Below are 16,698 nucleotides of genomic sequence, written 5' to 3' on the forward strand. Positions count from 1 at the left end.
GGCTCACATTCATACATTATAGTTTCCACAGCAAGAGAGCATCTATGTCCCAGGATCCCCAGCCTATATGTTGAGCTTCCTACTGACTGGATCTCATCTGAAGTAATGCATTCCTCATGAGAAAGCCTCATGCATTCCTCATGAAGGGACTACCTGATCAAATTACTGTGGTAAATAGAGATGAGATTATGCCAAATAAAGCCCATCCTGGATTTGGAAGAGGGTCAGTGTTTATCAATCCCACATAAACTACACGATATCTCTAAAGTGAAAGAGGTAAAATTTCCCTAAAGAAAACCTGGGAACCCCCAGGTTTATTTAGTATGAAAGAAGGAAAATGGATGAATCCCAAACAGGCAACCAGTCAATACTCACTACAGACACAATTCATAGTTGTTCATCAGAAGATTTAGAAATTATTTTGTAACCCAGATGTTTCAAGCTACTTGTGAGTAGTCAAAAATAAATATCAAGAGTCTGCTGCGAGGGTGAAAAGAGGGTAAACAGAGGCAAGGAGCCCAATTCTGAGAAATTCCATCAGTGAGTATAGATGCATTAGAAGATTGAATGGTGTGGATGACTCTCAAACTACTCACTCATTCATTCATTCATCCTTATGACAAGTATAGGGTGTAAATCTATGCCTGAAAATATTTAAGTCAATAGGATCTTTAACCCCTTAAGAAATTCATTCTATCAGGCACTGCAGAATTTTAAGGAAGAAATAAGCAATTTTGATATGTAGAGTGATTGCCACGATAGTAGAACACAGGAAAATAAGGCCACATGGAAAACCTAGCAGAGTCTTCACGAAACTCTTCAATATTTCTTCCAAACCTAATACTTCTACAGTGCAATCTCCAACATAAAGCACCCTAGGAGCACTTATTTTCAATCAACAAGTATCTGAGAGTAGTATATTAAAAGGCAAAGGAAGAATAATTTATCTTACTCTGGTTCTCAGTTAAATGGTCACACAATCTAAAAAAAAATGAAACGATTTTGATTGGAAACAATCTCAGGGAGCTCTTAAGTACAAAATACATTTGCTAATAATGTGCATTCTTTTAAGATATTATATTGTGTGACCATCTGAGGAAATAGTTTTGAGGGATACATAAAGCAAAAATATTTAGAGAAAGGACATAAAAGGAAAAATAGCAGACATAGTTTATTCTTTTTGACAGTCTTTTATAGCATAGAATCATGAAATCTTGGGTCCATATCACAGTGGTAATGCTGAGAAAATTCTAATCACTTTATCCTTATTCCCAGCAGTGTCCTGGAACTCCAGTTCTAAGAGTAAGGCTTTCCATAAGCATCTAGCATGAAGATATAACTCAGAGAATTTTTCAAAAATTGTTTCTTCACATGAAGTATACTTGATAATAACATTTTAATGTAATATTGAAATTTCTGATTCTTAACTCTGTTGGGCAGAATCTTGATAGCCAAGAAAATCACTTGTGACAGTTCCAGAATAAGGGTCTAATATCATAGCAATTTAACCCAGTTTCATCCTATATCAGAAGTATTCGATCAGAAAAGAAGTAACATTTCCTTCAGGTTAACAGAAGTAGATCATTTCTCGTAACAGATCGTGTTAAAATTGTCTTGAAATTGCATAGTTTTGCTTACTCTAATACGTATATATATTTAAATATTTTGGTCTGAGTACAGATTTAGGATTTTGGACTGAATTGGTCTAATTTAATTAAACTGAGAAATCTAGCTAAATTATGACATTTGTGATTCATGTGACATTGAGGTTAAACAGACTACTTTCTACACTCTTGCTAGTTGGAATTTATGGTCCATAGTCCAGTACATCAGAATTACCTTGGATCTAGTTAGAAATGCAGAATCTCAGACCTCAGTTGCAGATCTACTAAATCAGCATCTGCATTTTAACAAAATCCCTAGGTAATTAAAACACGTACTGCACCAGGCAATCTTAACTCTGACTACACATTAGAATCACTTAGGGTGCTTTAAAAATGTTTTGATACACAGGCCTTAGCCATGCCCAATTAAATCAGACCCTGTAAGGGTGGAACCCTGGCACTGGTATTTTTTGATGCTCACCAAGTGGTTCTAATGTGCTGCCAAGTTTGAGGACTTTTGATTACACAATGCCCAATCAGTAAATTCGGTGTATTCTGAAAGGGCAAAAAGAAAAAAGAAGTCAAACCAATTACTTAGTATTTGGTCCCACTCTATAAATGATTGATTTTTTTTAACTTTTAATAAGTTTGCTTTGCTATGGTGTGAACACAGCCTATTATGTCTCAACCTGCCCAGAAATGTATTGTATTTTACATCAAGAAGAGAAATGCTTTACCATCCAAATTAAATAAAAGGAGACTTACGTTTGTTTTTCAATTTTAATTCCCTTTGCTGACCTTATTCTCCAGCTTGACAGAGCTAAATGCTAAATTTCAGATAAACCACTGTACTTTTGGATTGTCCACCCTGCTCTCCATGCACTCAATTTTCATTTTTCCCCTAAGCCTAATGGACTTCCTGCCTCTGGATTTCTATATTGTTCACTGCTCCTGCCATGCACTCTCACTTCATGGTCTTATATTGTTAGCTCTACTAGTTAGTGGAATAAAAATATCGTTTAATTTCTACATATAATCTCAAGCATTACCATATGCCAAAATCTTACATATGAATAGGAAAAAAATCACAGCACAGTACATGTGGCCATCACTATCATCTCATTTTATAGATGGGGAAACTGAGTCTCAGAGAGGCAAGGTAACTGGCTAATAAGTTAGAACACTGTTTTTCCCAAGACTATTTGGCTGAAAATACAGAGGAAGTTTGGGGGGTGTGTGTGTGTGTGTGTGTGTGTGTGTGTGTGTGTGTGTATGCATGCTTATTTCAACTATAGTACAGTACTTTAATTAAAATTCTAGGACAGATTAAGAATATAAACATGTTAGGCTGCGTGCAATGGCTCACGCAGTAATCCCAGCACTTTGGGAGGCCAAGCTGGGTGGATCACCTGAGGCCAGGAGTTTGAGACCAGCCTGGCCAGCATGGTGAAACCCCGTCTCTACTAAAAATACAAAAATTAGCCAGGTGTGGTGGCATGCACCTGTAATCCCACCTACTCAGTAGGCTGAGACAGAAGAATCACTTGAACTCAGTGGGTGGAGGTTGCAATGAGCCAAGATCACACCACTGCACTCCAGCCTGGGTGACACAGCGAGACTCTGTCTCAAAAAAAAAAAAAAAAAAAAGAATATGAACACATTAAAACATATTAAAAAGAACACTCATTCTCAAAATCTATGCCCACTCTTATCTTTGGAATGGACTCAGTGATTTTTCTTATTTTCACTAACTTTGTTTCTTTTATCAGAAAACTATTGAAGTTCGGTGGGCAGGTCAAGGGAGGTGGTCATACTATATTGGTTTCTTTAAAATTTGTTTTCATTGCATAAGTAACAACTGGATAACTTTTTCTTGTAAAAAATTAGAACATCATAGATATGACTAAAATCTTTGTGTCCAACACAGGCCCATGCACACCCTGCACTAAACCCATTTGAACACCTTTTCTCCCCCATCAGAAGTAGCATCCTTTAAGACATTTTCCAATGTATTTAAATATATATGGCACATTGCAATAACTCTTGAGGATGGCAAAAATCATTTGTGATCTAAAGCTTAGTATGCTTGAAAATTAAGAGTTTTACTTATGTCTAAAATTTTAAAACCTGGGAAGGATATCTAATTCGGGGGTTGACAGAATTAAGATTCAAAATTATATCTTAACTCCACAGAATAATACCATAAAGTCAGAAAGATAAAAATTTAGCCATCATAAATATTGAGCCCTACGTAAAAATACAAGTAACACATAGAGAATTCTGGTTTAACATTAGTTCATATGAAAAAGACCTAGAGGTTAGTTATCACAGACTCAAAACATAATAAAAATCCTAGCACTTTGTAAAGTCAGTAATTCTTATCTTTAAAATAAGATTCCTTTGAAAATATCAGGAATTATACCAGAATATCTACTTTTTGAAGGAAAATACTAAATTGTATAACATTTGTAAAATAGAGTGAACTAGTAGTTTTTAAATATGGGACTTATTTGATGACTTAATATCTTCTTTGTATATATTTTGTCTCTTTTATTAAAAAAAAATACAATGCCAATTAAGAGAAAACTCTTTTGCTTCCCTCAGGTCATATCCTCTAGTCTTTATTACAGTACAAAGCACTCATTACAGATCATAGGATTTTAGCCTGAAAAGGTGCTATGATGAGTCATTGCAATAGTAATACTTCTCCATTTTGATGTCTTCTTGAATAAGGATCTTGCCGTGTGGAATTAATGCTGCTCGTTGTAATGCTGATTGTCTAGTAGGCTGACTATATTTTAGTGAGGAATATTCATTCCCAATATTCTTGCTGGAATATCTGAGATTGGGAGCAGGGAAAACTATCCATTAGCAGGCATTCTATCCGTTAGACACATGCGTTCCTATACTAAGTCTCCACCTTTCTGAAAGATGATTATTTCTTTGAAACTTGTCAAAAGCCATAGGTTTTTATTTAAAAATAAATCCCCAAACAAGAACATTTAGAATTTCTCTATCCACCAGCTACCTGAAAATACCTCCCTAGGTTTATGGATATTTTCTTTTTGTGATTTTAGACACACAAGTACTGATTACACAGGGTACAAGGAAGTGTAGCTTCTGAGAGAGAAATTGATTTTTCTTTTCTAACAGAAGATGACCATCATATTCATTTATCACGACCTTGGCTGATCATAAGACATAGGTGATCATGAATCTTGACCACTTTCTATTTTTTTATAAAATTAAAGTAACCACTCATATAAACATGGTATTTCAGAAAATGGCATCTTGAGTGAGAAGGAAGAAGCTGAATCAATGACACAAATGTATATTTTTAAGAACACCAAACCATGGTTTCATTTTAATTTATCTATCTCTGCCCTGATGTTCCTCATAGCACATGAGAAGGAGATTCAAGGTCTTGACTCTATTACTGGCTTTATTCAGCAGTGCCAGACCAATAATAGGTGTTTATCTACCAGCATGTGCTGCTCCTGATAGAGTAGCTTATTGTAATTCTCCCCTCCAGTTTTCCTTCCCCAAGGAAATACCTACATCTCAGATATGTCTAATTAACCAATATTTGAAGAATAGAAAATTATGAGCAATCCCTATGCTCATCATTGATGGGCTTTAAAAAGCTCGATAAAGTTTCTAGGTACATTTTCTTGTTTACACGATGAAGCAAAATGGATCAAACAAGCAAAGATTTGTGGCAACAGAGATGGTGCCTTTGTATAATATAACACATACTGTGTATCAAAGAAATATTGTGCCACTTCTTCGAAGCTGACATTGGAACGACATTGTAATCCTGACCATCTGTCTTCCTCCTCTAGATGTCGATGAATGTGCAGTGGTGAATGGAGGCTGCCAGCAGCGCTGTATTAACACTCTGGGCACCTTCCACTGTGAATGTGATACGGGATAGAGACTGCATGCTGATGAACGCACCTGCATAAGTGAGTAAATATTAGAACCAGCTTGAAGCCGTTTTCAATGAAAATCGACCTGCCCATGTAGAGGCAGGAAGGAAAGGTTGTTCTATTGTGAAAATATCTATAGAAGCTGACAGTTTTGAGTACAATTCTATCCCTTAGGATTTTTTTAAAAAATATATTTTGCTATTAAAAGACTACCAGACAAAAAGTGAGGAAGGAGATATAGAAATTAACATTCAGAAGCAAACCTTGAATCCCCAAATACGTAAATATTTCTGTAGCATATAATTTCTGCCATATACAGTAGAGTACACATTTGTTAGTTGTTGCTTATATACAAGCACAGCACAGAACTACAATAAAGTGAAGATACTGGGCCATTATAATTACTAGCAACAATGTCACTCGTTTTAGACTAGAAAGAACTGGACTCAGAACCCCCTGACTAGAAAGAACTGGACTCAGAACCCCCTGATTAGAATTCAAGCCCCAGCAAAATTATAGCAGATTATATGCCAAATATATTAGGACTGTTCAAGCACAGTTAAAACTACACATGTGATATCTGAAATTCTGTATGTTCATTGTGCATCAAAATTTCTTAATACTATTTGTGGGTAGTAGGATTATTATTTTTTGTGTTTGTATTTTTCTGAATTTTCTAAATTTCTTAAAATGAACATATGGGACTTTCATAAACAGAAAAAAAAACTTTAAAAATGCTATGTTTCCTGTATGACTTGTAAATGCTCCTTGTTTTTTTAACTGAAGTAATTTACATAAATGTTCTTTTTTCATTAAGTGATGATCCTCAGATCACATAAAATTGCATTCTAACTTCATCTCCAGGTCCCTTTTGAAAATATTTATGTTAAAAAAGGAACACATTGTGCAGCACAATTTAATTACTGGCTTTTTGTTTATAGGGTTTGTTAACTAGTTCATCCATTCAAAATTGTCAGTATCTTACAATGTAGGTGATAATTATGAAACTTGGAATCGAAATCAGTCAATTTCAACTAGCTTTATAACATATACCCCTCCTTCTTCTTCTTAGCCTATCTTTTAAGAAATTAAAAAAAAAGGCAATGCAAACAGGTAAAGAAGTCCTATTTGTAGGTCTGATTTTGATATGAGAAAACAGGTTCTGAGAGAAAAAGAAAAAAAATTCTTGAAGTCAAGTGAAGATACAAACTGAAGTCATATCCTAGGCTTCAAGGAGCTCAATATCATAATGATTGTATCGACAGCAAGCACAGGTTGGGGGACATTAATACACGCATGTTTAAATCAAAACAACCCTTTCTTTTTGGGGGATTACTGGTTTTAGCTGGAAGAATCCCTTTCCATCCTCATTTCCGATCTGTAAAGTCTCCAGCTAGTAACATCTTTAAACTGCCACTATAACATCTCTCAATCACAAAATACATAAGAGCAGCAGGATTATTGATACTTGCAGATGGGATATTTATCAGTAAAAGTTTGACCTGGTAAATTTTTGTTTCTGATTTAAAAATTTTTTGCAAAGTAGTAATTTATATGAATCTACAATATCTGGTCTTTGTGATAAGGCAAAATAAACACTCTAGTCACCAACTAAATTGTATTTATAGGTATAATTAATTTGGCAGTTCCTAGTTATTTCTTAGTAAAATCATTAAGCTCTTCCCTTATTCCTTTCCATCACTGTCCTTGAATTTTCAAAATTTTTTAAGGACATCAGGTCAAAAGTGGAGTTTGACAAGGATATTGTAGGTTATCTTTTCTCTTTCTATTCCTTTAAAGCTAATTATTATTGTACATATACATGGGCACTATGATAATAGCTTACTTGCAGCTCCATATGCTGATCTCCTTATGCAGAATCTTAACACAGGGAAAAATTAAATTTATATATGCATACTGATAACACATATAAATCTCCCATTATATATATATATATATATATATATATATATATATATATATATCTCGAGTGAATTAAGCTAATAAGAAATGTAGATTTAAAGATTGTCGTCATTTAAAGTATTTAACCCCTTGATATCATTCTACAGAAGTTACTGAACTTGACCCAGCACTTGACCCTTGCAAAAATTTTGATGCCTTTTCCACTTAATACACTGAAGTTTTGGTTTCAAAGGGTGGTCTTAAGAATTTCAGCTGATACAGCTTACATTTACAGCAGTCTTTTTAAAAGGAGCCCAAGAATAACTTAAGCACTTTGTATTGAAACATAAATAATGTGTAAGATTAAGAACAATAACTATTTGCTTATTTGTTCTGAAAGAAAGGGTTTATTGCAGAGAATTGACTTTCAGGCTGGTCTGTATTCCAGGCTATCTTGTAAAAAGGGTAAGGTTTTTTTTTTTTTACATTAATTTATTTATCTATTTTTGAAATTTCAGCTTTTATTTTAGATTCATGGGGTATGTGCAGGTTTGTTACATGGGAATACTGTGTGATGCTGAGGTTTGGGGTGCAATTGATCCCATCACTCAGGCAGTGATGATAATACTCAACAGGTAGTTTTTCAACTCTTCCCCTCAACAATTAGTTCCCCATGTCTATTGTTCCCATCTTTATGACCAAGTGCATCCAATGTTTAGCTCCCACTTATAAGTGAAAAATATGTGGTATTTAATTCTCTGTTTCTGTATTAATTCACTTAGGATAATGGCCTCCAACTACATCCATGTTACTGCAAAGGATATGGTTTTGTTCTTGTACATGGCTGCATAGTACTCCATGGTGTATATGTACCACATTTTCTTTATGCAGTCCACCACTGATGGGCATCTGGGTTGATTTCATGTCTTTGCTATTGTGAGTAATGCTGCAGTGAACATTCGAGTGAACATATCTTTTTGGTTGGAGAATTTAGTTTCCTTTGGGTGTATACCCAGTAATGGGATTACTAGGTCGAATGATAGTCCTACTTTTAGTTATTTGAGATATCTCCAAACTGCTCTCTACTAATAGTGATTTTTTTAAAAAACAAAACCATTGAATTATCTCACATTTCCGTTGAGATTTTTTACCTGGTAGAAAGCTGAATACGGTGGTTGGTGTTTAATGGGAGATTGTAGTAGGTGGAAGTTTATTATGATTCACGGTAGAGTCACAGAGAAGAAGATAAAGTTATGAAATGTTGTGATTTCACCACATTAGACTACTTGAAATTAAGTGCCTCCATTTCTTCCTTCCTCCTTTCCTTCTTTTCTTTCCTTTTCCCCATTCTGCTTATTAGTCATAGGATAAGACTAGTGTGACTTTTTGAGTTAGAGCCTCTAGTGCTTTTTGTACTTTATCTTCATCAAAACTACAATAAAGTAAACTCCCCACACACAGACACTTACAGAGTTTCAGATGACTTCATTTCAAAAGGGTCTCCTTTCTCAGGGCTGTGCTCTTGTAGTGGTGTGTGTGCAGTGCAGAACAGTCAGCCTCCGTCAGAACAATCAAGCAGCATAGAGTGGTGTAAGGGAAGGAGTCCATGGCAGCTGGCTAAGGTGGCAGGAAGTATGAGTGCACGGGGCATGTGGCTCACCATACAAGTTGCTTGGACTGCTGATACAATGGGATTGCAATAAATCTGGGGATCTTGGTTTAGTGGACCACAGTTTGAATCCATGGATTTGTCAGCAAATTTTTGGAATGTGTCATTGCTTTGGAGGCCAGGGCCTTTGCTCAGATTCTTTAAGATGTCTATGGCACCCCCAAAATACCCCACATATATTTTTGTCATTATGATGTCACTTCTTAAAAAGTATGTAGGAGAAGGATCTCATGACATTGTTATATCATGATATTGTCTCATGATACTGTCATATAGTCTGATGCAAAGTTGTGCAGTGAATGCTTCTCTCAACAGCTTTCTTTATAATGGGATTTGAGGCTAGGAACCTCAGACCCTGCCCTTGAGAAGCACGGCTCCTGACCCACTGTCATTTCTCCTGAAACAACATCAGGAAAACCAGCCTGAAAGCATGCCCCACGTATGAGGAGCATCACAGCAAGTGAAAGTAGCTGCATTTTGTTGATGGAAGTGTGCAGACACAGCATGGGGAAGCAGACAAAAGTGGAATTCTTGCCACATTTGCTTTGCTATTGGTGTTCTCCCTTAACATGCATATTATGGAATAATTTTTATATTTTTAAATTTTCTTTTATGTGGAGACCAACAGTTTAAAAGATGGAAAATAGATTTTAGCAATCGTCAGAAAGACAGAGAAATTTATATGTAGATTAGTGAACACTGAATCTCATCTATGTGGTCTAGGGACTGTGGCACAATAAAATTCAAGTTGGCATGTGAGCTTAAGCAAGTCATTTAATCTCTCTACACCCTGGCTGCCTCCTGTGCAAAACAGAAATTGGACAATTGGGCTTAAAATTACTTCATCACTAAGGTATTATAATTTTACAGTTTCTAAAATTACTAGTTCATTATAAATCATCTGCTAACTTGTGTTTTAAAAAATTCTACTGAATCAGGCGTAACTATTTTATAGAGCTCTAATTTTATTTAAAAAGTCTTGAAATAACTCAGCTCTATAGAGTACAAGCATAAAAGCAGTGTGAGAATTTTGTGATCTAGTTTAATAAAAATGAGTAACTTGCATTTCTTCTTGAAAAAAAAAAACTTCGGTGCTTTTGTGACAATACTGTTTTCCATATCACAGAATAATATCTGGAGGGGACCCAAGGATTATGATAGTCCAATTTCCTATCTTAGAGATAGAAAGTCTGAGAGAGAAAGAGATCAAGTAAGTAAATTACTGTGAGAAACAAAAATTTAGTCTTCAGGAAATCCTGGCTAATCTCACTCTTGATCCTATGACCTCAAATAACTTCTGTTCAATTTTGTTTTGTTTTATTTTGAGAGAGTCTCTGTCTGTCACCCAAGTTGGAGTGCAATGATGTGATCTTTGCTCACTGCAGCCTCCCCTTCCTGGGCTCAAGTGATTCTCCTGCCTCAGCCTCCCAAGCACTTGGGACTACAGGCGCGCACCAGCACGCCTGGCTAATTTTTTGTATTTTTAGTAGAGATGAGGTTTCACCATGTTGGCCAGGCTGGTCTGGAACTCCTGGCCTCATGTGATCTGCCTGTCTCATCTGTTCAATATGTTTTAAAAGACTAAGATAAATCATGAAAGCACTGCTAAAAGAAATTCTTACATTACATTTTAGTAAACACAGCTAAGGGTTAAAACAATGTATTTTTAAGGTAGCTACTGAATAAATAAATCTACTTTTTATTATCTCTTGTCAGTTCAATCTTATCACTTCTCTCCTACATTTCTGTGATATGCTCCAACAAAACCTGGCTACTCTCAGTTCTCTAAGTAAGCCATGCCCTTTTCTGCTTCTGCACTTTGCTTTACTCTTAGCCTAGAAATTAGCTCACCCCCAAGTCTTTGCCTATCAAAACCACACTTACTATGTTCCGTGTCAAATGACCTGTAATGCTTTCTCTGGTTACAACAGCCAAAGGCATTCTCTCTTATCTGAAATATCAAGCAATTTTATTTGTGTTGGTTTAATAATACATCATAATATATAGACTTATAAATGTATAATTGGGTTTCAGACTAAATGAAAGACACTGATGACCTTTTAATTGTCAACTTCAAGTGGAATTTTTTCCATTCTCTTCTTGATAGCTGTTAACCACTAATTTTTCTAAATCTTCCTTTTGAGTTCATGACAGTGCAATTTTCACTTTCAATTGCTGCTTCTCTGTTACTTTCACTCTGGGTACCAGGGTTCTGACTTGGAGTTATCATCTGTGTCTCTCCTCTGTTCTCCTTTATTCACCCTTCCTCTAGTCTATCTTCATTTTGCTCTTCTATTTTTATACATAATACTTGCAAAATAGTTAGAACATTCCCTTGCACATTGTATTACTTAAATATAACCTATTAGAATATAAAAAATATAAGGACTTCACCCAGATGGATTTGCTTGTTAGGGAAAACAAAGTTGTCCCAGTATTTCTAGCTTTTGGAACGTTGCTGATATTCTCTTTCATAAAGTACATTGTCTTTCGATAGCTGTTAAATGGTGGGTTTTTTCCATGGTTGAGAGGCAGGGGCTAGTAGATATAGCTAAATATGAGAAGTAATGGTAATGTGGACTAAACTGCTTTTATTATTAGAGGATGTTTTTTAAGAGCCAGGGGCTACATGCCAAAATAATTTATATTACCCATATTTTCAGTATTTAACTGTGTAGTTTACATTTTAAGTAACTTGTAAGGCTATAATTTGATATACCTCACAAAATCTTTCTTGAATTTTTATTTTTAATAACAACCTTATGAAACATGCTCAGCTCAGATCTCCATTCATAATCATGTTCTTCCCTTGATGTATTTGCTGAAATTGGCCTTCCCAGAGGGAAGAAATAATTAAATGATTCAAAGTTGTAATGCTTGCATAGTTCTCTTACTGCTTTCATGCTTTCAGGACATAGGTTTATTAACATCTGCATTCATAAATAAACAAATGGAATCTGATGTCTGCATAGAGAAACCTTAGATAAAGAACATTTTAATTACTTCAGTCTCTGATACAAGAATTCTTTATTTCCAGTTGCAGGGAATGATCAGGATCTGTTTTTGTTCAATGGTCTCTTTTTAGAAGTCCAATGTGATATTCATTGCACAATGGAACCCAGTGAGCCCTTTTTAGTCTCACTAAATGAAAAAAAAAAAAGAAGAAAGATGACCTACAAAATATAATCTAAAGATTTTAGATATTTTGTTTGTGGTCAAGTGTGTGACATGGTGCAGTCAATGGTGATACTTTAATGATAATTAAGCAGAAGTTGGGTGGCAAGGAGAGGGTAGGTGTACAAGCAAGAGCTTGATTAAAATAAAGATGTCCTTACTAAAACTTTGAGCTTGAATAAATTTTCTTGTATCAGGTTTTTATGAGTTTGACATGTTAAAATAATGCTAATTTTAAAGAAAGATTGAGAAAACTATTCGATGTGGTGGTCTTCACAATGAGTTCTTTTGTTTTTGATCTCGGTGTTCTGATCACTGATGTCTAAGTTTTATTTGATAAGAGGAAGGATTCTTTCCAGGGAATGCAAAGAGATTGCCCTCAAATAGGATATGAAAGAGGTTAAAGACTTTCATTGTAACTACCTTTCAATTAGTTGCATTATTTATGAAGACAAATTAGAAACAGAATTCATTTCAGATGACAGCTGATGTCTTGAACAGGGCCATGTCAGGTTAAAAAAATTGTTTAGTTTGTCAGATTGATGGCATCTCTCCATCATTATCAGATTCATCACCCTCTCAAGATTAAGCACTTTTGTGTGGTAGATGATAAATTTAATTCCCAAAAGTTAAATTTAAGGAACAGTTTTTCTCTGCCCGTCTCATTCTCAATCTGTGGCCTTAGGGAAAAATCATGAACTTAAGTTTTTCATCCAGAATTGACTGTTAACCCAGTTTAGTAACTTTTTACAACTACTTGAGTTTCAGGAACACATTAAGAAATCTTCCCTTTTTTTTTTCTGTAGTTTTTGTACAGTTTGCAGACTCAGGAAGGTAACACTGACAATTTTAGGTAAAGACAGATTGAGGTTTGAATCTGACTGTATCACGTAAGAGTTGTGTGATCTTAGCCCAGTTACGTGATGTCCCTGATTTTCAGAGTCCATATCATCTCTATGTCTATGTGAATACCTATATCTACTAAAATCAGGATAATAATTCACAAAAATCATATTGTACCTTGTGAAAGAGCACATACCTTATAAAGAAGAATGTATGTAACATACTATAATGGTCATCCATGGGAAATCGGGAAGATTGAGAGTGGGCTCTGGGGTTAAAAGTGAACAAATAAGAGAGGCTCTTAAAAGGACCAGGGAGTGATAAGGAATGTCCTTGTGGTGTGATGAACTCCACCTTCCGTATTGGAGATTACAACAAAACAAAATAATGAAACGTTTGCGTAGTGGTCTTCACATTTGGTATTTGCCTTTTTGTACTTCTTTCTCTTTATGTGGCAAGTATCTTTACTTCAGAAAATTATCTTCAGAATAATTTTTAAGATATTTTTCTAGTTCCTTTTATAAAATATATGGCATTAAATCATAAAACCCTAATATTAAGCAATATTTAATTTTGTTTTCTTGTGTTTCCTAAGTAATCTCATAGTGTGTTATAGAATACCCACCATATAGCATAAACTTACATGTGAAGAGATTAAAGTCGTAACTGACACACAGTGAATGCTCAATAAATGGTGGCTTAGATTAATGATTTATGTATCTACTCCTACGTTATTTTCTCACAACCTGAACACCCATTCAATACAGAGATACTGAGAATGGGAGATTCTTCGTTGTGTGCCACTAGAAATCCAAGACTTTAGCTTTAAATTATTCATTCATGAAAATATACCATGGAATTTAGGATCGAGAGAAAAATGATGCTAATCTGAAAACAGTATATCTTGGGAAAAAAGTTCCTCCCCTTTCAGAGTAACAATGTTAGCTTTACCACATAGTTTTTGTTTATTTATTTCTTTTAGTTTTTTTATTTTTTAATTTTCATGGGTACATAGTAGGTGTATATATTTATGGGGTACATGAGATGTTTTGATACAGGCAAGCAATGTGAAATAAGCACATCATGGAAAATGAGGCACCCATCCTCTCAAGCATTTATCCTTTGAGTTACAAACAATCCAATTATGCTCTTTACGTTATTTAAACATGTACAATTAGGTTATTATTGATTAGAGCCACCCTGTTGTGCTATCAAATAGTAGGTCTTATTCATTCTTTCTGTACCACCCATCCCCATCTCCCCCCATCAGCCTTGAACTACCCCTCCCAGCCTCTGGTAACCATCCTGCCACTCTTTATGTCTGTGAGTTCAATTGTTTTGATTTTTAGATCCCACAAATAAGCGAGAACATGCAACATTTGTCTTTTTGTGCCTTGTTTATTTCATGTAACACAGTGGTCTCCAGTTCCATCCATATCGTTGCAAATGACTGGATCTCATTCTTTTTTATGGCTGAAGAGCACTTCATTGTGTATATGGAATCACGTTTTATTTATCTATTCATCTGTTGATGGACACTTAGGTTGCTTCCAAATCGTACATATTGTAAACAGGGCTGCAACAAATATAGGAGTGCCAATAGCTCTTTGATATACTGATTTCCTTTACTTTGGGTCTATACCAGCAAGACGGATTGCTGGATCATATGGAAGTTCAATTTTTAGATGTTTTTTTTTTTTTTTTGAGGAACCTCCAAACTGTTCTCCATAGTTTACACCATCAGTGTACAAGGGTTCCCTTTTCTCCACATCCTCGCCAGCATTTGTTACTGCCTGTCTTTTGAATAAAAGCCATTTTAACTAGGGTTAGATGATATCTTATTGTAATTTTGATTTGCATTCCTCTGATGATCAACTTTACCATGTAGTTTTTATATTACAAGGTGTTAGACTTTGAGCTAACGACATAACTGCTTAATAACTCAGCTTCTCCATATGTAAGGGGACAGTTGAGGAAAAGTAACAATGCAAGTGAAATCTTTAGTTCAGTGCCTGACACAGAGCAAGCAAGTAAAAAATATTAGGTAATATTATTAGTATAGTTCCATACCTTGGAACTTGGCTATAGCCATAGAACTAAGTAAAATTATGAAGGGTCAGAAACCATAAGTATAAATTGGCTTTGGTGATCACATTACTTCTATTAGGCATTTTTGTTAGTAGTTGCTATGGTGTGAATGTTTGTTACCCTAGTATTCATATGTTGAAATCCTAACCCCCAGGTTTATAGTATTTTGAGGTGGGAACTTTTAGGAGTTGATTAAGTCACCAGGGTAGAATCCTCATGAGTGGCTTTAGTGCCTTTATAAAAAAGAGGCCCGAGGGAGCTTGTTTACCCCTACCACCATATGGGGATACAGCAAGAAGGTACAATCTACAAAAAGGATGTACCCTTAGCAGACACTGAATCAGCCAGTACCCTGATCTTGGACTTCTCAGCCTCTAGAACTGTGAGAAAATATTTATAAGCTGCCCAGTCTATAGTATTTTGTTATAGCAGCCAAACAGACAAAGATAGTAGATTTTAAAAGCATACATTCACTGACTGCTTCAACAATCCCCCCTTTTCTTTATATTTTTGATATTTTTTGAGTTTTAGAGCAATATTTACAACTATGTTTTGACTATATAATAACATACTCCCATTCTCATTTATCCCTAGGTTGAAGATTTATATCTCCCTTTTTCCAAAAGCACTGAAGGCAGCAAGCTACAGGAAGCTTATGCATTTTTACAGGATACAAAGTACAGAAAGACATTAAACATAAAATAGTATTGCCTACATCTAAAAGAAGCAGAAGGAATAAGTGCTTGCAAATAGCAGATATGAGCAGAAAACTTAAATCCAAATTTAGTATCCCAATATAGCTTCTAGCTACTGACAAGAAAAGAATAGCATGATTTCAGAGTTTGCATTTTTCTGACACAAGTCACAGAGACATCCTTTTTGGGGGGTGGGGGGAGAATTCAGTGATTTCGTAATCTGTTACTGAATACACATATTTTATTTTGCAGAGAAAATAGAAATTTTTAGCTAAGGTACCTCCCAACTTTTACTCCCACCCAGAACTTTAAAATTAACTCTAAGCTCTGCCTACTTTGCTCTTCACTCTGAGGAAAAAGTGCTCTGCTGTAATTTCAGGCTAATCTTCCCATCTCTGGATAGGATCTCAGCTGCCCTCCTCCTTAGAACATGGCTCCATTACATGCTTCTTTTTCCTCTATCACCATCTTCTTTATCTCTATCTTAAAATAAAACTTCTCTCTAAAACTACTTTTGCCAAGGTTATTGATAAATTATACACTGCTAAATTCAAGGAGTACTTTTCATACCTTATTTTGCTTAATATCTTGAAAGTAATGATCTTGCCTTCTATCGTAGTCTGTTTTCTGCTGCTGTAACAACACACCAGAGATGGTGTAATTTAAAAAGAACAGAAGTTTATTTGGCTGTCAGTTCTGGAGCCTGGAAAGTCCAAGAGCATGGCATCAGCATCTGGCAATGGTCATCCCATGGCAGAAGGCAGAAGTGGGCATGTGAGGCAGAGAGTGAATGG

At 35.3% G+C, this 16,698-nt stretch overlaps 1 protein-coding gene across 2 annotated transcripts in view; it reads left to right on the plus strand.

Moving 5' to 3' along the window:
* The window catches only part of LOC134758113 (fibulin-5-like), a 459,088-nt gene that overhangs the window by 365,820 nt on the left and 76,570 nt on the right, over positions 1–16,698 (plus strand). Inside the window, exons 4-5 of one of the 2 annotated variants that reach the window (XM_063704346.1) lie at positions 5,447–5,569; positions 15,804–16,368. In XM_063704346.1, the coding sequence (XP_063560416.1) occupies positions 5,447–5,538 (92 nt within the window). In that variant the 3' untranslated portion in view covers positions 5,539–5,569; positions 15,804–16,368. Of the gene's footprint in view, positions 1–5,446; positions 5,570–15,803; positions 16,369–16,698 lie in introns of those variants that run through there. The other variant, XM_063704345.1, reaches the window with a different exon arrangement.

This window comes from Gorilla gorilla, chromosome 2 (assembly GCF_029281585.2).
Source record: "Gorilla gorilla gorilla isolate KB3781 chromosome 2, NHGRI_mGorGor1-v2.1_pri, whole genome shotgun sequence".
In the NCBI taxonomy this organism is placed as follows: Eukaryota; Metazoa; Chordata; class Mammalia; order Primates; family Hominidae; genus Gorilla; species Gorilla gorilla.